We start from the raw sequence: 16,292 nt of genomic DNA on the forward strand, positions 1-16,292 counted from the left end.
TGGCGTGATCAGATGGTGCAGCAGTGATCAGTGAAGACAGCTTCCTTTGTAGCAATGACGCCCTCCATGGCCCCATTTATTTTCATGGATTGCTCCTGTTATTTTGTGGAGAACCAGGCACCATTCACAGAAAAGCATTTAATTCAACAGGAATTGAAATGCCAATGCATTGGGGCATGTAGTGATTCCACATGTTTGCAGGGTCCCTCAACACAGTATCTGGGTACTCCCACCAAGCGCCAACCCTACATGACTCAATGCATTGGAATATACAGATCGAGACTTTTTCCGGAGAGGCATTTTTGTTTGGAAAATCTGCGTTTGCATACATCTGGACAAATCCGTAGCAGTAAGGTAGCATACTTAAATCGTGTTAGCGGGATGCTGCTTTGCCTCAAGCAGTTGTAACCCCTGGCTTGACTATCTTTTTATGTGTTATTTGCAGAGAAATAAAAGGAAAGTCCGGGAGCAGTCTGAGAATATCACCAGAAGAAATTCCTCTGGACAGGAAGGAGAAGTGGTTGAAGCAGTTACGCTATATGAAGTTGTCAGCATGGGCAAAAGAGCTATACATGTGAGTTCAATTGAATTGTGGCAATCTGGTAGAGTCAATGCTGTGGGGGAATTAATTGCACTAAAACAAATCAAATGTCGTTTTAATAAATTGCTGTTGTAATAGTCTACTTGAACTTGCTGGGATGTTATTTTCCATTAGGTGCATGCCTCTTTAGATGAATACTCTGTCAATCTATTTTACTTCTATCTCCCATCTATCTTTACTTACCACCTTAATCCGAGATCTGCTCCATCTATTACCTTTGAAGTTGATGCTTTTTGTTTTTTTACCTTCTAGGATTATCTGATTGATCTTCTCATTGTCTTGAAGTCGTCAAAATAGTGGTTCTACCTTGACTTTAACCCCTGCATTGTTTCCCTTACCTTACAGGACCGTTTCTAACTTTTTTTTTTAATTCTTTATTATTGGCCCATACAATGCTGCAGCACTTTTTTACCAGAATTCTTAGAAGTCCCATAATACAATGTCTCCCCTTGTGTACAGTGATCCACTCATTCGCTGAATACTTTGGGAACTTTCCTTCAATTCCCAACAAGCAGCGGTGTAATTTACTTGACAGAATCCAGCGATGTTTCTGTACTTTGAAACTTGTTCTTTTTATTTGGAAGCTATGAAGTTCCTCTTTCCACAATGCATTGTTTTTCCTTGGTACTTCAATCTCATTTATTAAATGCTTTGAGACTGCACATCCAAGAATGATGAGTATTTTTTTCTTTGCTTCTCGCTGTCTGCCTGGAATTTGACACTTGTAGGTCAACAACAAATCTCCTCTGTTTTTTCAGTACCAACATATGTGACCCTTCTCTGAGTTCCATATCGTACTTCCCAGCTTTTCAGTTGAATCTGTGTGTATGTTTCACATTGGCATCTCTGATTGGTTACTGCGCCCAAATCCCAAGGCACCCCGCATGACAAATTCTCTTGTAATGATTAATCTGTGGCCCAGATCCACAAGCTCTTTTTCCGAACTCTTGGTGGTATGTTGCGAGACCTATCTGAGGAATATGGCTCATTGCAGTCACACACGTTAATCCGGAGCTCAAATCTGGGTTAATAGCAGCCTGCACTGCGTTTAATGTTGTGTCTACATGTGATTTCATATGGAGAGCAGAGGGTTAGGTTTCTTACCTTGCCTGTAGAGCTGTGAAATCAGTGCCTTCCAATGGCCAACTGCCACCTAGATGCATTCTTCACGGAATGGGGCACAGCCGTTCTTATCACTGATGTAACACGGGAAGGCCACATGTGTGAGTGACACCTGTGTAAACCAAAGGTGAAGGAGCTTGTGACAGGATGTTGGTAGGTAGATCCGTGCGGGAAGTCCTAGCTAATTGGAGGCAGGATCTTGAGGTGTGCATATGTGGTAAAGGGGGGCAAGTATGATGTCCCAGAATTTGGCGCTTTCCTTAGAATAGTTTTATGCTGAGAGGGAGCCTCCTCCACATACAAAACAGATCTTTCATTTATATTCTGTATTTGTATAGATTTTTGCTCACAGAATATCCCTTACAGGGAGAGAGTTATTGGGGATCAGCCCAAGTATAGCCCTGGTGATGCTGAGCACTTGCTGACAGAACGTGAAGAATGGTGGTTACTGTGCATTTTGAAGAGTAAGTGTAGGGCTTAGGAGCTCTCCCCAAGGCTTTCAAGTGAGAGTAGGTGGGAGTGAAGTACCTTGCTGGGTGTACATTTTCACAACCCCCCAAGATCACCTTCCAGAAACTGTCTATCACCTAGCTTTGTGACTTTTAACAAACCCAAACTCTTTCCATTAGTGCTTTGTGTGTATGTCATTCAGGGGTGAGCCTAGTGACGCCATGTTACTTCTGAAATTTTGCAATGCAGCAGTTCAGGTGTTGGTACTGAGTGCAACAGAGGTGCTCTTGAGATGACAGTAGTGTTGATGTTGAAGCACTATGCTAGCGCTAATTACCAAGTGTTTTACGGTGCTCCTGAAGTGACAGTAGTGGTGTTTTTGAAGGTATCCGGTAATAATGTCCCCATACATAATGTCCCCATACATAATGTCACTGGAAAAAGCCATTGGCAACATTATATATGGTGGCTTTATGTATGGGGATGGGTTGCGGGGATGTCTACTGCTCCCCTTGTAAAAAAAAATGTTATACATTCGGGGGCTGCAGGGGTGTCCCCCGCATGTTCAATGTAATAATGTCTCTGCAATAAAAGGCAACTTTTTTGTCAGGAGACATTTTTGCAGGGACATTATTACATGGAACCGCTTTTGAAGCTCTAAACTAATATTGTTTACCAAATGTTGCATAGGTGCTCGCAATGTGACTGGTGCTGCCATTGAAGCAATATACTTCCAAGAGCCACAGAGGTACTTTGGGATAAAGAAAATGAGACCAGTTAGAGGTACTGTAGTTAATGCCTGGACGGGGGGGACAATTGGCTTATTGGGTTAGAATGCACCAGAGGATGTCACGGTACCCCTCTAAATGGCCAGACAAGGTGCAAGAAACTACCGGCTAGGAAGAATTGGTCCCCTAAATGCCATCTTTTTCAGTAGTACATCCAACAATGAAATGTATGGGAGTTCTAATTCATAAATTAAATTATGTGATACTTTTATATACTTTGGTGTGCACAATAACACATTCAGCCATATTCATTCATGATAATGTTTCGATTTAGTTGGCTGCCTTTATAGAGGGAGTTCCTGTGGAGTCCTACCAGCTTCTTATGATTCAATATATAATTATAGGTGGGAGCACATTTCTAAAAATGCCTTCACTGCAGTTTGCAAAGTAGCTATGAATGAATTTGACTATCAGGCCTGGGAAGATCTAGTGGACGCTGTAGACAATAATGGCAGTTTAATTGTGGGGGTTGGTTGCCAGTTTTTTTTTTTAACTTTTTTACCAAAATCGCCCCATAATGCAGGAGATTCACATTGCACCTATTGCTTGGATGGAACATTATTCAGCTATTTACAGTCCAGGATAACTGTCTTTCAACATTTAACCTATTGAGAGCATTTTGTTATCCCGAAGAACTAGTTTTAGGGATGGTTTTCTGGAGGAGGAAGTTATGGGAGCAGATAACCGTATTGGGCTGTACACTGTTCTGATTGACCTATTTAAGGCCAGCCCAAAACGGTGGGTTCCCCCACTGACTACGATGCTTAATTGTACCTGTTATTCACAGTGTATACCGAAATGTTTGTTCTCTGCTTTATTTGTACCAATTTATAATAAGATAGATGGGGGGGCCAGACAAAATCTTACCATCTCATCTCCCACCTGGATGCTAGATCCAAGCTTTTTTCGAAATTGGTTTACCCTTGCTGTGTTACCTGATTAGAGGATGCAGGGATCCTAGCGGCTTCACAAGGGTTCTTCATGAAAGGTTTGGGAACTTTAGAACATTCAACCTTTACCTGCTAATAGCCAAATATTATAGTGTCCATGGAATGCCTGTATGTTTGGCATTTGTGCATCTCTCTGCCGCTTTCGATCAGTTGGCCACGGCTAATCTCTGCGGCGTATTGGAGGGTATGGGAGTTGCCAGAGATATTTTAAACATTTTGAAGCTACTACACTGGAAGACCATGGCATTTGTTTGCTATGGATTTGGGGTTACTGTTTTGCTTTCACAAATTGAATGGATATATTTCTGTTTTCAAAACTTTGGACACTGGAGGGCAATCATTCATACAAACACTCAGCTAGGCTGTAAAATGGCTCTTGGCCTCTTTATTCACCAAAAGTATACATGAATGAATAAATGCAACAGAAATAGTAAGTAAATAAATGAATAAAAGAAGTCTAGCTAAAATAAATCACTGTTGAAACAGCCGCAAGGCACACCCCCATCTCGCCAGAATTCACTGAAAAGCTCCCAGACAGTCAGGCAGAGAGATCTCGGCATCAACGGGCCTTGAGCGATGCGTCCATCCTCCAAGTGAAGGTTTCTACCTGACCATTCCGGTGCCTCTCGTTTTAAGTCCTCTGCAAATGTAGGATGGCCCCTTCTAGAATCTTCTGGCTCTCTGAGTTTCTAACCATTGGCAGCTCTCATGGGCCCCCGGCTGGAGTGACCAGCGGTAACCTCAGGGAGCAGAACTCTTACCTTTCTCAAGAGAACATGAAAACCACTCCATAGCTCACTCAGTTTTGACAATGTCCATGGTAACGTTATCAGTTAACGGCCGGCACCTGCTTATCCTAGCCTCTACATGCACCGTGTCCTTGGATGAGCAGTGCAAACTAACATAAGCAATGAATAACATTGAAAACATGTTTACCAGTGGAATAATACGAGCAATGCTGAAAACCTGTTTATCCACTGAATAGTTCACATTGAGTGCAGATTCCACTGAGGCCTGGTGCAAATGTCCATTATGGCTCTGAGCGCACCAGACCGCACTGTGCACCAGTGCCATGTTTTAGTCCAAAGCATTACAGTGACTCAACTGAGTTTTTTCCGGTCGAGAAAAGGTCTTGACAGGGGTCCATTGTTGTCTGCTCCTCTTTAACCTTCATACTAAAGACCTAGAAAGAATACTAACATAGAAACATTTGGATACTGCAGTGGTAGGCAACTCCCCCTATTTAGCAATGGGGACTCTACCATACTGATAGCCAGAAACCCCAGGGCGCTGCAGAGCGTGATTGAGACAGACAGAGAAAGAAAGAGTCGGGAGGGTGTATGTAGTTGGAGGAAGGAACATAGGGGAGGAGCAGGAAACGGGAAAGGAAGGAGTGAAGAGCGAGAGAACCTTGGAAAGTCACAGATAGGGGAGGAGAGGGGATAAGGGAAGAACCGAAGTGTGAACAGGGAGAAAGAACCAGGAGACAAAGATCAGAAGGAGGAGGAGAGAAAAGGAGGAAAGAGGGGGAGAGAAGATGCAAGGAGCACCGAGGATAGGAGGGGGAAAAAGATCATTGAGAGAGAGAGAGGGTGTGAATACACAAACATCACATCATTGGCACACCCTGTGGTAATCTATCAGCATTGGAAGTCCTTAGAAAGTCCTGAAGGCAGTAAGGTAGATGAGGATGCAGCCTTTCGGCCATCCGTACAGACCAGAATAGAGCCTGACAGTAGAGGCTACCAATCTGTAGTTTTTATACTATCCTACTGGGGATTAGGGACACCTGGACTGCGGGGGAGGGAACCTAAGGGAGGACGAGGGTGAGACAGGAAACCCCTTCCGTCTGGCCTTCCTACAGTCGTTCATCACTCAAGTCTTTGAACTTGTCAAACATCTAAGCTCCAGATACAGTGCCTTGCTATTTGAAGCCTTCTGTGGCAGTCTAAATACTGGACTATAAATATATTTGGTGGGGATATCTGGGGTGTGAGGCAGGCCTACGAGTCAGTACAAAGGGCAGAGTATCCTTTTTTCAAACAAATTTTGGGTCTCCAGGCGTCTGCACTGAATTTGGTTGTGCAAATAGAGTTGGCCCAGAATTCTGTTGGGGGTGAGGCATTATTAAGCCCACTGCAATTCTGATTCTCAATTCGCATTAATGTGCATGCTACTTTCAGCTTCTTCAGAATCTTAGGACTAAGGGCTGGGTATTGAGAATACCTTGGCTTTCCCATGCATGTCCTCTATTAGGCCGGAGACTCTGTGGAGCAAAAGCACGGCAGTGGGGAGGGGAGGGAGAAACGAGAAGAGCGCTCAGTGGGAACGCAGCAACCCAAGACCCCAGGAAGAACCAGTGATGTGGCCACAACAGAGAAGAGGTAACGGAAGTCACGGTTCGCCTGGTAGGGGCGGGGCCTGGGGACTGAATGTAAAGAATCACTAGACATCTCACACCTACTGTGAAGAATACGACTCTTGGGTTAAAGCTGTCGTTTATGTGTCCTGATGAAAGCCTTATCTGGTCTAATATTCATTCAATGGACAACAGTCATCTTTGAACTTCCGAAGACTGTACTCTCTTAAGGCTGGAAACAGAGCCATCCTGTCGACACGTTCCCCACACAGGTTTATGTTCACAAATTGTCCCGACTGGGGACTTTGCAAAAGTACTACAATACTATGTCTATGATGTGAAGTCACTTTTTTCACTACTAACATCACCTTAAAAATAGAACAGGTTTGATGTACAATTTGACTCAAGTAAATAGATTCACGTGATCGTTTCACATGAGTTTTTTCCAACAGAACTGTGATTTCTCTCTGTTTTGTCTTGTGCTCTTTTAATAATTGGACCCATCATGTTCCTTTTTTTAATATGTACTAGAAAAATAAAATTGAATATTTCCTTTTGAAATACTAGCCTATGTGCATATCTTGTGATATTTGCTTTGACACAAGACTGTGATTCACGTTTGGCTCATTTCAACCTAAATAACCAGCCCAGAAGTGTGACACCAGTAGGTAGCTTGTTTTTGGGAATTCTTCTTCTGTCTACCCGGTATTGACCACATCCCACAAGCCCCTATTAAAAAAGTGGTCTCCTTTAGCTCACAAAGCTATACCCTCCTTGATGAAGGCCAGGGTTTGCGGGGAGGTCAAGAAAAGGTCGATCCTCGAAAAGGTTTGGTGAACGAATGAGTAAAAGGAGTAGTCTATTTCGGTGGGGTGAAGGAACCCGCCATGTGTCTACTATCTCTAAGGACCTGAAAAGCTGGAGGAGGCTTAGTGCTTGGGCAAAATCACTTGGAGTTGGGGGGTGCGATCTGTCCTTGATGCGGTCAGGAACCCCGTTGAAATCCCCTCCGATTATCGTTTGGCCCTCTACGAAACGGGCGAGAGACGAGCCCAGGGTGTCATAAAAGTGTGATTGACCAGAGTTAGGGGCGTACACTGAGATAAAGGTATATAGGTTTCCTAGTAGGAGGCATTTGACGGCTATAAATCGGCCTTCCGGGCATGTTTTTGTTTCCAGAACCTGCGGGTTCAAGTCTTTTCTAAAAAGGATCGCAGTGCCTCCCTTTTTGCTTGCTCCAGAGGCGAAAAAAATTGAAGCGGAAATAGCCGAGAGCGAAGCCGAGTAACATCCGCCGGCAGCAGATGAGTTTCTTGGAGCATGGCTACCGCAGCATCTTCGTCGTGGAGTTTTAGTAGAATTGCTTTTCGCTTGTTAGGAGAGTTCAGTCCATTAACATTTAGGGAGAGAAGCCTCAGGATTTGGTGGTCTGGTGTCCTTTCTTTCTCTATTACTTGGGTTGGGGAGGAGCCGGGAGCTGGGGATTCAACTGCCACTTCCACTGTGAGTCTTTAGAGTATCATCCTGCGCTTGAGGTTTTAACGCAGGACCCCAACAGGGGGCCGCAACTTTAACTGACGGGTGGGCCGACATTGTGAGTACGGACACACCCTTGGCCAACAGGGCCAACTGTCCCATCGAGTATTGTGTACTGTGGGTTTCCAAGGAACCAGAGGTGGAAAGTATCCTTGGAATGGGTATGAGCCATGGGTATGGCCCGCCGCCTCCGTCTTCGAGGCTTGGGTCCAAATTTAGGTGAGGCCAAGTGAGTTTGGGCTAGGATGAAGTTAGAATCTGGGGACGCAGGAGCGCCTCTGATCATCTCCTTCTATTGTTCCGCTGTGTTGTCGACCATGACGATCGTCTAGGCTTTGGGGAGGGGAGTGGTTCAGGGTCCCCAGCCCCCTCCGGGTTCGGCGTGGAGGGCTCTCGGGGCGAGGTCGGGTGCATGATTTTCTCTGCGTCCTCCAGGTGGCTAATCCGGCGTAGGGTGCCTTTGTATGTGAACTGCAGAGCCGTCGGGAACAACCATCTGTAGCGGACCTGCTGGTCCTGGAGGAAAAGTACGGGTTGACTCTGGCAAAATTTAGAACATATCACATTTTATTTAGGTTACTTTATTACAAAAATATATCTTTGATTTCATAAGTACTCTTAAAAATCCAACAATTCATCACCTCATTCATACCCTAATACACTCCCCATTCTAACATATCTATCTAAAAAACACCAAAATCTACCCTGCTCTCAATTTTTGGCAGAGCATCCACTATTTATTGTTGTTTAATAGCATATTCAACAATGACCCAGTCCATAATATCAAGTGTCATTATGTAGCTGATGTGGTATTTGACCAGATGTCTTGTTTGTAGAAAAACGTCGACACGTGTTTCGGTCAGAGACCTTCTTCAGGACGTCGGGCAAGAGGACAATACTCCGCCCTATTATAAGCTTGTATAGGCCAGGATTCAATCTACAAACAATAAATAAAAAACCAGAATGTCAACCCTATTTCTTTTAGTAGGTGACATATTATTGTCACATTTATGTCAAAATTAAATAAAGACACACGCCTTACTCACCCCTAAGAAGCAATTCCTAGGATCGTGAAAAAGGACCACAGGAATTAATCCTCCACTGGCCTCGGTATTTATATCGAGCCTGTGGAACCAACACACACCAAAAACACTTAATACTTGAAACGTATGCCATGATAGGACTTATAACTGTACATATATCAAGAAATGATATAAAAGCCACTTACATATATCTGATGGTACAGAGAGCAACTCGTGTGGGACCTACACGGTTGTGCAGGCAGGACGTACACTAATGTACTGAAATCACTAGATCCTCAATGGACTCCTCGATAACTGTAGCAAAACAAACATACCCAATTAGAAAAACATCATCGATGTATCGATGCCATATATTTAAATAGCCACTCAGAGTAGGATGACTAGTGAGTGAATTGTGTTGCCCCAAAATGAACTTCTCTTCATAGTCAGCCATATACAGATTGGCGACGTCGGGAGCAAAAGTGGAACCTTGTAAAGCACCCAGGGTCATTATCACAGAAACCGATGTATGCATTTAAACGCAATCAGAATCTAAGACAGAGATTAGTGCATACGTATAGAGAACCAAAGAGGGCCATCACCATTAATAGTCAGTGGGGGCTGCCTCCCATATTGGGCCACTATAAATGTGGCAAATGTGTAGCATGCCCTCTAACAGTAACTAAAAAGGAATTTCAATATGGCCAAAAAGTGTGGAAGATGAATTGCCACACTAATTGCCTGACAAAAAATGTGATTTATATCATCAGCTGTCCCTGTCAACTCCTATATGTTGGTAAGACCACACGCGAAGTACGACAACGGATATCAGAACATAGGAGCTGTATTAGGAATGGAGTGGTGGATAAACCACTTGTTGACCATTTTTTGAAAATGAAACATAAAGACACAGAAATGAGATGGTTCGTACTCCAACATATTAAGAGTAATATGAGAGGGGGGGACATCAGTACAATATTACACCGCGTAGAACAGAAATGGATTCACACTTTGAACACTGTTCAGGAAGGATTGAATGTTGCAGTAGAGTGGAACACTCTTGTTACAAACAATTAATATTTTTTCCAATTAACATTGGTCACAAGCGACTAACATTTGTTCCAACTTATGTATATACTGCTAAAAATGAATAATGCATGTTTTGGACAGACACCACATGATTAGACATCATATGAATAGTTTTGAGTTTAATCTTTGCAGCACAGATAATCTCTCTATATAGCCGATGCTGAATAATGTTTTTGGAAAGCATAGATGAAAAAACATACTAGACTGGGGCATGTTGGCATATATCAAAAGAAGTAATAGAGGCAATGATTTTGTGGCCCCATCATATGCTTCAAGTTCGTTTTTTATATATGACTCCTAAATGTGTTCAAATTGTTTGTATGATGCCTAAAATATACAGTTTACAGAATGCCATATATATTTTATTAAATAAAAAAATAATGAATGTGAGAAAGATCCGCTGCAGGACCTGGATATAGATATATTTATGTATCAGGTGTGAGTTGCTAGATGTAAGAAATCATGATCTCAGCACAGTACCCAGTTCCTAAAATCAAGCTGTGCCGTATAAGGGAAAGGAGCATAATATATCAAGCATTTTTTTACGTGTATTTTTCACGTTTTTAAGTGTCATAGTCCGTTTGGTTTTGACTTTTCATCGTTGTGCAGCCGTGAACGGGATTCGATGTGTGGAACCATGGAGTGACTCTATTTCCGAATCAGTGGACGTTTTAGTCCTTATTGTTTATAAAAAAGATACATATCCGGTTGCGTAACATTTATTCATTCATGTCCGGTTTATTTGTGGAGGGGCCATATAGTTGTTTGCTGAATTTAGTCCCTTGTTTGTGTCTCCGTATGAGGATATTAGAATTGTCCTCTGTCTATGTCCTTGGCTTTTAACAGAGTTGGCGGTTACGCGCGAATGGAACGCCATCCGAAGTAGTGGTTTCTCTTGCCTTTGGCTGTCGATTGATTGGACCCAGGTAAGATATGAATGTATAACAGGCACGATTAAGAGGACGGTAGTATGGTTAGGGCATACGCATTGTAAATAACATTGAGTCCATGTCGTATGTGCACGGGTGGTGTTGGAGTTGGTGGTATTACTAGCAGGCTAAGTTGTTTATGGTAACGGCACTTGGAGTATAGTGCTAGTAATAGGTTAGCACTATGGTGATTTTTGATTAGCGAACGAAGTGACATCTTGTGATCTACGGGTGATAACTTGGATCTGTGTATGTTTGTTTTGCTACAGTTATCGAGGAGTCCATTGAGGATCTAGTGATTTCAGTACATTAGTGTACGTCCTGCCTGCACAACCGTGTAGGTCCCACACGAGTTGCTCTCTGTACCATCAGATATATGTAAGTGGCTTTTATATCATTTCTTGATATATGTACAGTTATAAGTCCTATCATGGCATACGTTTCAAGTATTAAGTGTTTTTGGTGTGTGTTGGTTCCACAGGCTCGATATAAATACCGAGGCCAGTGGAGGATTAATTCCTGTGGTCCTTTTTCACGATCCTAGGAATTGCTTCTTGGGGGTGAGTAAGGCGTGTGTCTTTATTTAATTTTGACATAAATGTGACAATAATATGTCACCTACTAAAAGAAATAGGGTTGACATTCTGGTTTTTTATTTATTGTTTGTAGATTGAATCCTGGCCTATACAAGCTTATAATAGGGCGGAGTATTGTCCTCTTGCCCGACGTCCTGAAGAAGGTCTCTGACCGAAACACGTGTCGACGTTTTTCTACAAACAAGACATCTGGTCAAATACCACATCAGCTACATAATGACACTTGATATTATGGACTGGGTCATTGTTGAATATGCTATTAAACAACAATAAATAGTGGATGCTCTGCCAAAAATTGAGAGCAGGGTAGATTTTGGTGTTTTTTAGATAGATATGTTAGAATGGGGAGTGTATTAGGGTATGAATGAGGTGATGAATTGTTGGATTTTTAAGAGTACTTATGAAATCAAAGATATATTTTTGTAATAAAGTAACCTAAATAAAATGTGATATGTTCTAAATTTTGCCATAGTCAACCCGTTCTACTGATCCAATATATAGTTTTGTGTTGCATAATACCTGAAGGATCAGGGACTATATTGCAGGTCTACCCCTTTATTTTTTCTTTCTCCCTGGAGGAAAAGTGCCAGGGGTCGGAGTGCTCTCCTTTTCTGTAGGGTGAGTAGTGAGAGGCCCTGGTAAATCTGAAGTGGAGTGCCCTGGAAGGTGATATCCTCCCATTGGCGGCTGATCGCTGAAATTGCCTCTTTGACGTGAAGAAGTGGACCCTGGTAATAACATCTGGGGGGATCTGAGTCCACCCCCCGGCGCGGGCGTAGCCTGTGGGTCCGTCTAGCAAGAGCTGAGATTTATCCAGGTCCGGGAGTAAGGCCTCAAAGAAGCTCCCCAAGTAGTCCGTCAGCTTGTTGTCGGGGACGGAGGTTGGGACCCCCCCAAATGCGGAGGTTGTTGCGACGTGCCCTGTTTTCAAGGTCCTTGTGTTTAAACTCCAGGATCTCGCATTTGTGTTGCAGGGTATTAATGGATCTCTGCATTTCCCCTAGAGAGGTAGTGTGATCCCGAGTCTGGTCTTCGACTTCTCCGAGTCTCTGTTCGACCTCTGTAACCCTCTGGTCTGTCTGCTCCACTTTGGTGGTAAGTTCTGAAAGGCACGAGCGGAACTCTGACTTAATGTCCGCCATGAAGGCTATTAGATCCCCTTTAGTAGCGAGGGCTCCCCTGTCCTCTTGTGGTTTCTGTGGGGTCAGTTTAGGAGGATCTTGCTTCTTATTTTTATCCGGTGCGGGGAACATGGTGGATATATCCATGCCCTTGCTAACTTTTGATTGCCTGGACATGCTGGTTGTGCTGGGCGGTCTTGGCCGGAAGAGTCGCGGAGGGGACTAGGATTGTAGGCGACGACCCCAGGGGTGAATATCGCTCCAGGCTCCCTGCTTGATCTGGTCCCGAAGAGTCCAGAGAGTTGTTGGGGCAGAGGGTCGTGTGCTTCCGCCGCTAGCTGTCAAGGAATATTCGAACGAAGCAGAGAAGCTGGCGGGGAGCAGCCGTTGCCCCGCAGTGTTCCAGGTCACTGGGTGGGTGGATGGGCCGGGGCGCCCCAGGAAGTGGTAGGGGGGGACCTTGGGTGATTGCTGGGGGCCTCTGCCTCTTCAGCAGGCTAGGTCCGGTTCAGGACGCCTCGATGTGTGCGTCAGGGCCCCGAGTCTGCTCAGGAAAAAGGGGAGGGGAGAGGGTTCCAGCACCCCGCTCCCAGCCGAGCAAACGAGCCGCCGAAAGATGCCCCTGCCGTGGACACCAGTTGCCACTGGCACGATCCGGGCGGTTCTATGCTGGCGGGTTTGCGGGCCTCTGAGGAAAGTCAGGCGTCCATCCACTCTTCCTCCTTGGCACTCCACAGCTTTGTCACCGCGAGGCACGTAGTATGCTGCTAGGCTCTGGTGTGGCCGCCATCTTGTTTCCTTCGGCTGGTGACGGGGGCAGGGTTCGGTGGCTGGATTCGGGTAGAACGGTCCTGCGTTCGAAGATCATGTTGGGCCAGGTTGTGCTGTGTAGGTTCCGGTCGCCTTAGATGTGTTGGCGACCCGGTAGCCTCAGCGGAACCGCCAGAATTTGACAGAGGCGGCGGGCATCCCACGGGTGGCTTCAGAGGAGCGACCACATTGATGGCGCTCCAAGCCACGCCCCCAGTCAGATGGTGTTTTAAAGAAAGGTTTCAAATAAAACTTTTGAAAACGATGTTTCTACCAATTAGTGCATGAATTGCAGATCGGTCTCAAATCTCGGCTTCTCCACATAACCAAAGTGTGTGCTCCCGGGGAAATCCTTTTATCTCACAATGCTTGTTCTGCCAAAATTAAAGTCCTGCACTGTCTGATAAGTCAAAAAAAGCCTCACTCCTGATATTGCCACATAGGTCAATATTAACAGTGACAATTAATATACTATACTTCAAGTTTGTCTCCTGCTCTACTTGTTTTTAATTCAACTTCACATGTACATTTGCATATTAAAAGCGTATTCTATGATTTCATTTTCTGAAATATCACTGATGTCACTATTTATGCAAATAAGGGGGGCACACATCTTTTGCCACCCAGTGCCTCACAAATCCTAGGGCCGCCCCGAGCGCAACCCACAAGACTAAGCACAGATCAAAAAAGATTTTTTTTTAAGGTAGGTCTGTAAACCAGATAGATGTTGCACCAGGTAAAGGTTGCCCCACTTTTCCACCCCTATGCTATCTATGATGGAGAGCAAGTTGGTGCAATTGGTCTCACCCGCCCTGGACTTGAGGGGCTGTTGGTACTACCAAATGGTCCTGAATGCAACCGTGTGCGCGCAAAATGGGCGGTATTTTTGAAGCAAGGGTCATGGAATACATTCCTTGGCTTTTGCAACACATCTCAGTGAGCCAGTACCGGGGATAGCTCTTTTATAACTGTAAAAGCTGTTTCCAACTGAGGGCAACATTGTTGCCAGACATTATTACATGAGCGCTTGCCTGTGTGCAAACCCCACTGTGGAGTATCCCGCAAGACTCGCAAGAGGCGCTGCGCTCCCTCTGGGGTTGAGATTGATGCCGCCTACGCTACTCGCCACTCGGCCAAGTACAGGACGCACATGCGATCCCTTCCGCACAGCATTGCCCCATCTCCGTCTTTCTAACTATGCTTCCCCTCCCCAACCCCGCCAGCCGCATTTGATCGTCGGAGAGCCACCGCTTCCTGGGATTACAGAAGCAGGCTCTAACAGACCTGGGCTTTGATCATTAGAAACTCGTGAGAATGCAATACTCGCATTCGGGCTCTCGAGTGCCGCCCCCGCCGCAAATCTGTACTTGTTTGTAATTGCGGGTTTAAAGAAAAAACACTCCCCTATTATGCCTTGAACATTTCGCCAGTTGTGCCTCATACCTTTTAGGTTGCGAGAAACCAATTCGAATAGCAACATGGTAGTTTCCTGTGTCGTAGATGGAATATCAAGCTGTCTGTCCTATTTTTTTTTTTTTTTTTTTTTTTTGAACTATTACTCGGTGAAAACTGAGTTTTGTCAAAAATAACTGAGGGTCATGGACGAAGGTGCACGCTTTCATCCTTCACCGTGTAAAATTGGTGTCTCAGGTTTCTATGGGTTTCTACAGAACCTCCCCCAGGTCTCCAGTGGCTAGAAATGGGTTAATTGATTTACTCCTTATTACTGTCAGATTGTCTGATCTGGTCAAACGCCATTTCAATTAGTTTTGCTAGGGCTTGTGACCACTTGTTGTTTTCCCCGGAGATCAATCTATTCCATAGCTCATTCGTATCGAAGATCCATAGGTTGTCCTCTAACGAGGGGAGGTACTGGTTTCTCTGTGTATCCATGCTAGTGCATTCCATCACCAGATGTTTCAAGGATTCGGTCGCCTCGTTTTTTTTGCATAATCTGCACTTTTTCTCATTTCCGCCTCCTCTGATGGTTATGATCTCCCTGGTAGGTAGGAGGTTAAGCCTTGCCCTCATGATCGTCGTCCTGAGCCGTTTTTCCGGGAACTTCATGCAGTACTGGAGTGGGACTTTTGCCTTATTGAAGGTCGGGGGGAGGTGGGCTAGTAATTTGTTACCGGTTGCTTTTTCGATAGTTGTTATCCAGTCCAGATCCTCCACCTTCTTTTTAATTCTGTCTGGGTTTTCTTTTAGCTCTATCTCCGAGCATGCGATCTTTGTCAGATCTTCCTTTCTCCTTTTTACCCAGTGATTCAAGGCCATGCACTTCCCCGATTCAATTTCCTCAGCCATCGCTGCCATGATCGGCAAAGCCTCATCCAGGATGATGTTTCTATATAAGCGCAATGCGCTTTTGTCTACCATTGAGGCGAGGGAGTATAGCCCTAGTTCTCTCCTAATGGCTGGCATGGAGGTGGATTTGGGAAGACCCAAAACTGCCTTCCATATGTGCCCTTCCAGCCTGGTCCAGGTATTGCGAGGGAGGTAGAGGGAGGTCTCAGTTCCATATATTAGTGCCGGCACCACTTTGGCTTTGTAGAATGTAATCGCTGGAAGCAAAGAGAATTTACCGAATTTACGGTCAATGGCTCTGGTTTGGGCTGTAAGACATTTTGCTTTCTCCCATATCTGATTTAAAAGGCTGTTTTCCATTTTGGAATTGTCCAACACTATCCCCAAGTATTTGAAAGACTTGACAATTTCAATTTTTGTGTTGTCCAGGTAAAAGTTTAGGTTAGCAGTTCGTTTGCTAGTTGCTTTCTCCATTACCATGATTTTTGTCTTGGTCTTGTTGATCGCCAGGTGGTTTTTCTCGATGTAGATTTCGAGGTTACGTAGTTTCCTTTGAAGGCCCACTTTGGTCTGGTCGACCAGGATGACGTCGTCTGCATATAATAGACGTGG

The 16,292-nt window shown here is 44.6% G+C and overlaps 1 protein-coding gene across 5 annotated transcripts in view; it reads left to right on the forward strand.

The window, feature by feature from the left end:
- LOC138526199 (cohesin subunit SA-2-like) overlaps window positions 1-16,292 on the forward strand; it is a 2,217,157-nt gene that overhangs the window by 196,900 nt on the left and 2,003,965 nt on the right. For all 5 annotated transcript variants that reach the window (XR_011283519.1, XR_011283520.1, XR_011283521.1 and 2 more), the window contains exon 3: window positions 446-574. Coding sequence is in view for 2 of the 5 variants with exons in the window: in XM_069636632.1 (XP_069492733.1) it covers window positions 446-574 (129 nt within the window). In the remaining 3 variants the exon portion in view is untranslated. The remainder of the gene's footprint in view (window positions 1-445; window positions 575-16,292) is intronic.

This window comes from Ambystoma mexicanum, chromosome 7p (assembly GCF_040938575.1).
Source record: "Ambystoma mexicanum isolate Mex_15411 chromosome 7p, UKY_AmexF1_1, whole genome shotgun sequence".
NCBI classification, from domain to species: Eukaryota; Metazoa; Chordata; class Amphibia; order Caudata; family Ambystomatidae; genus Ambystoma; species Ambystoma mexicanum.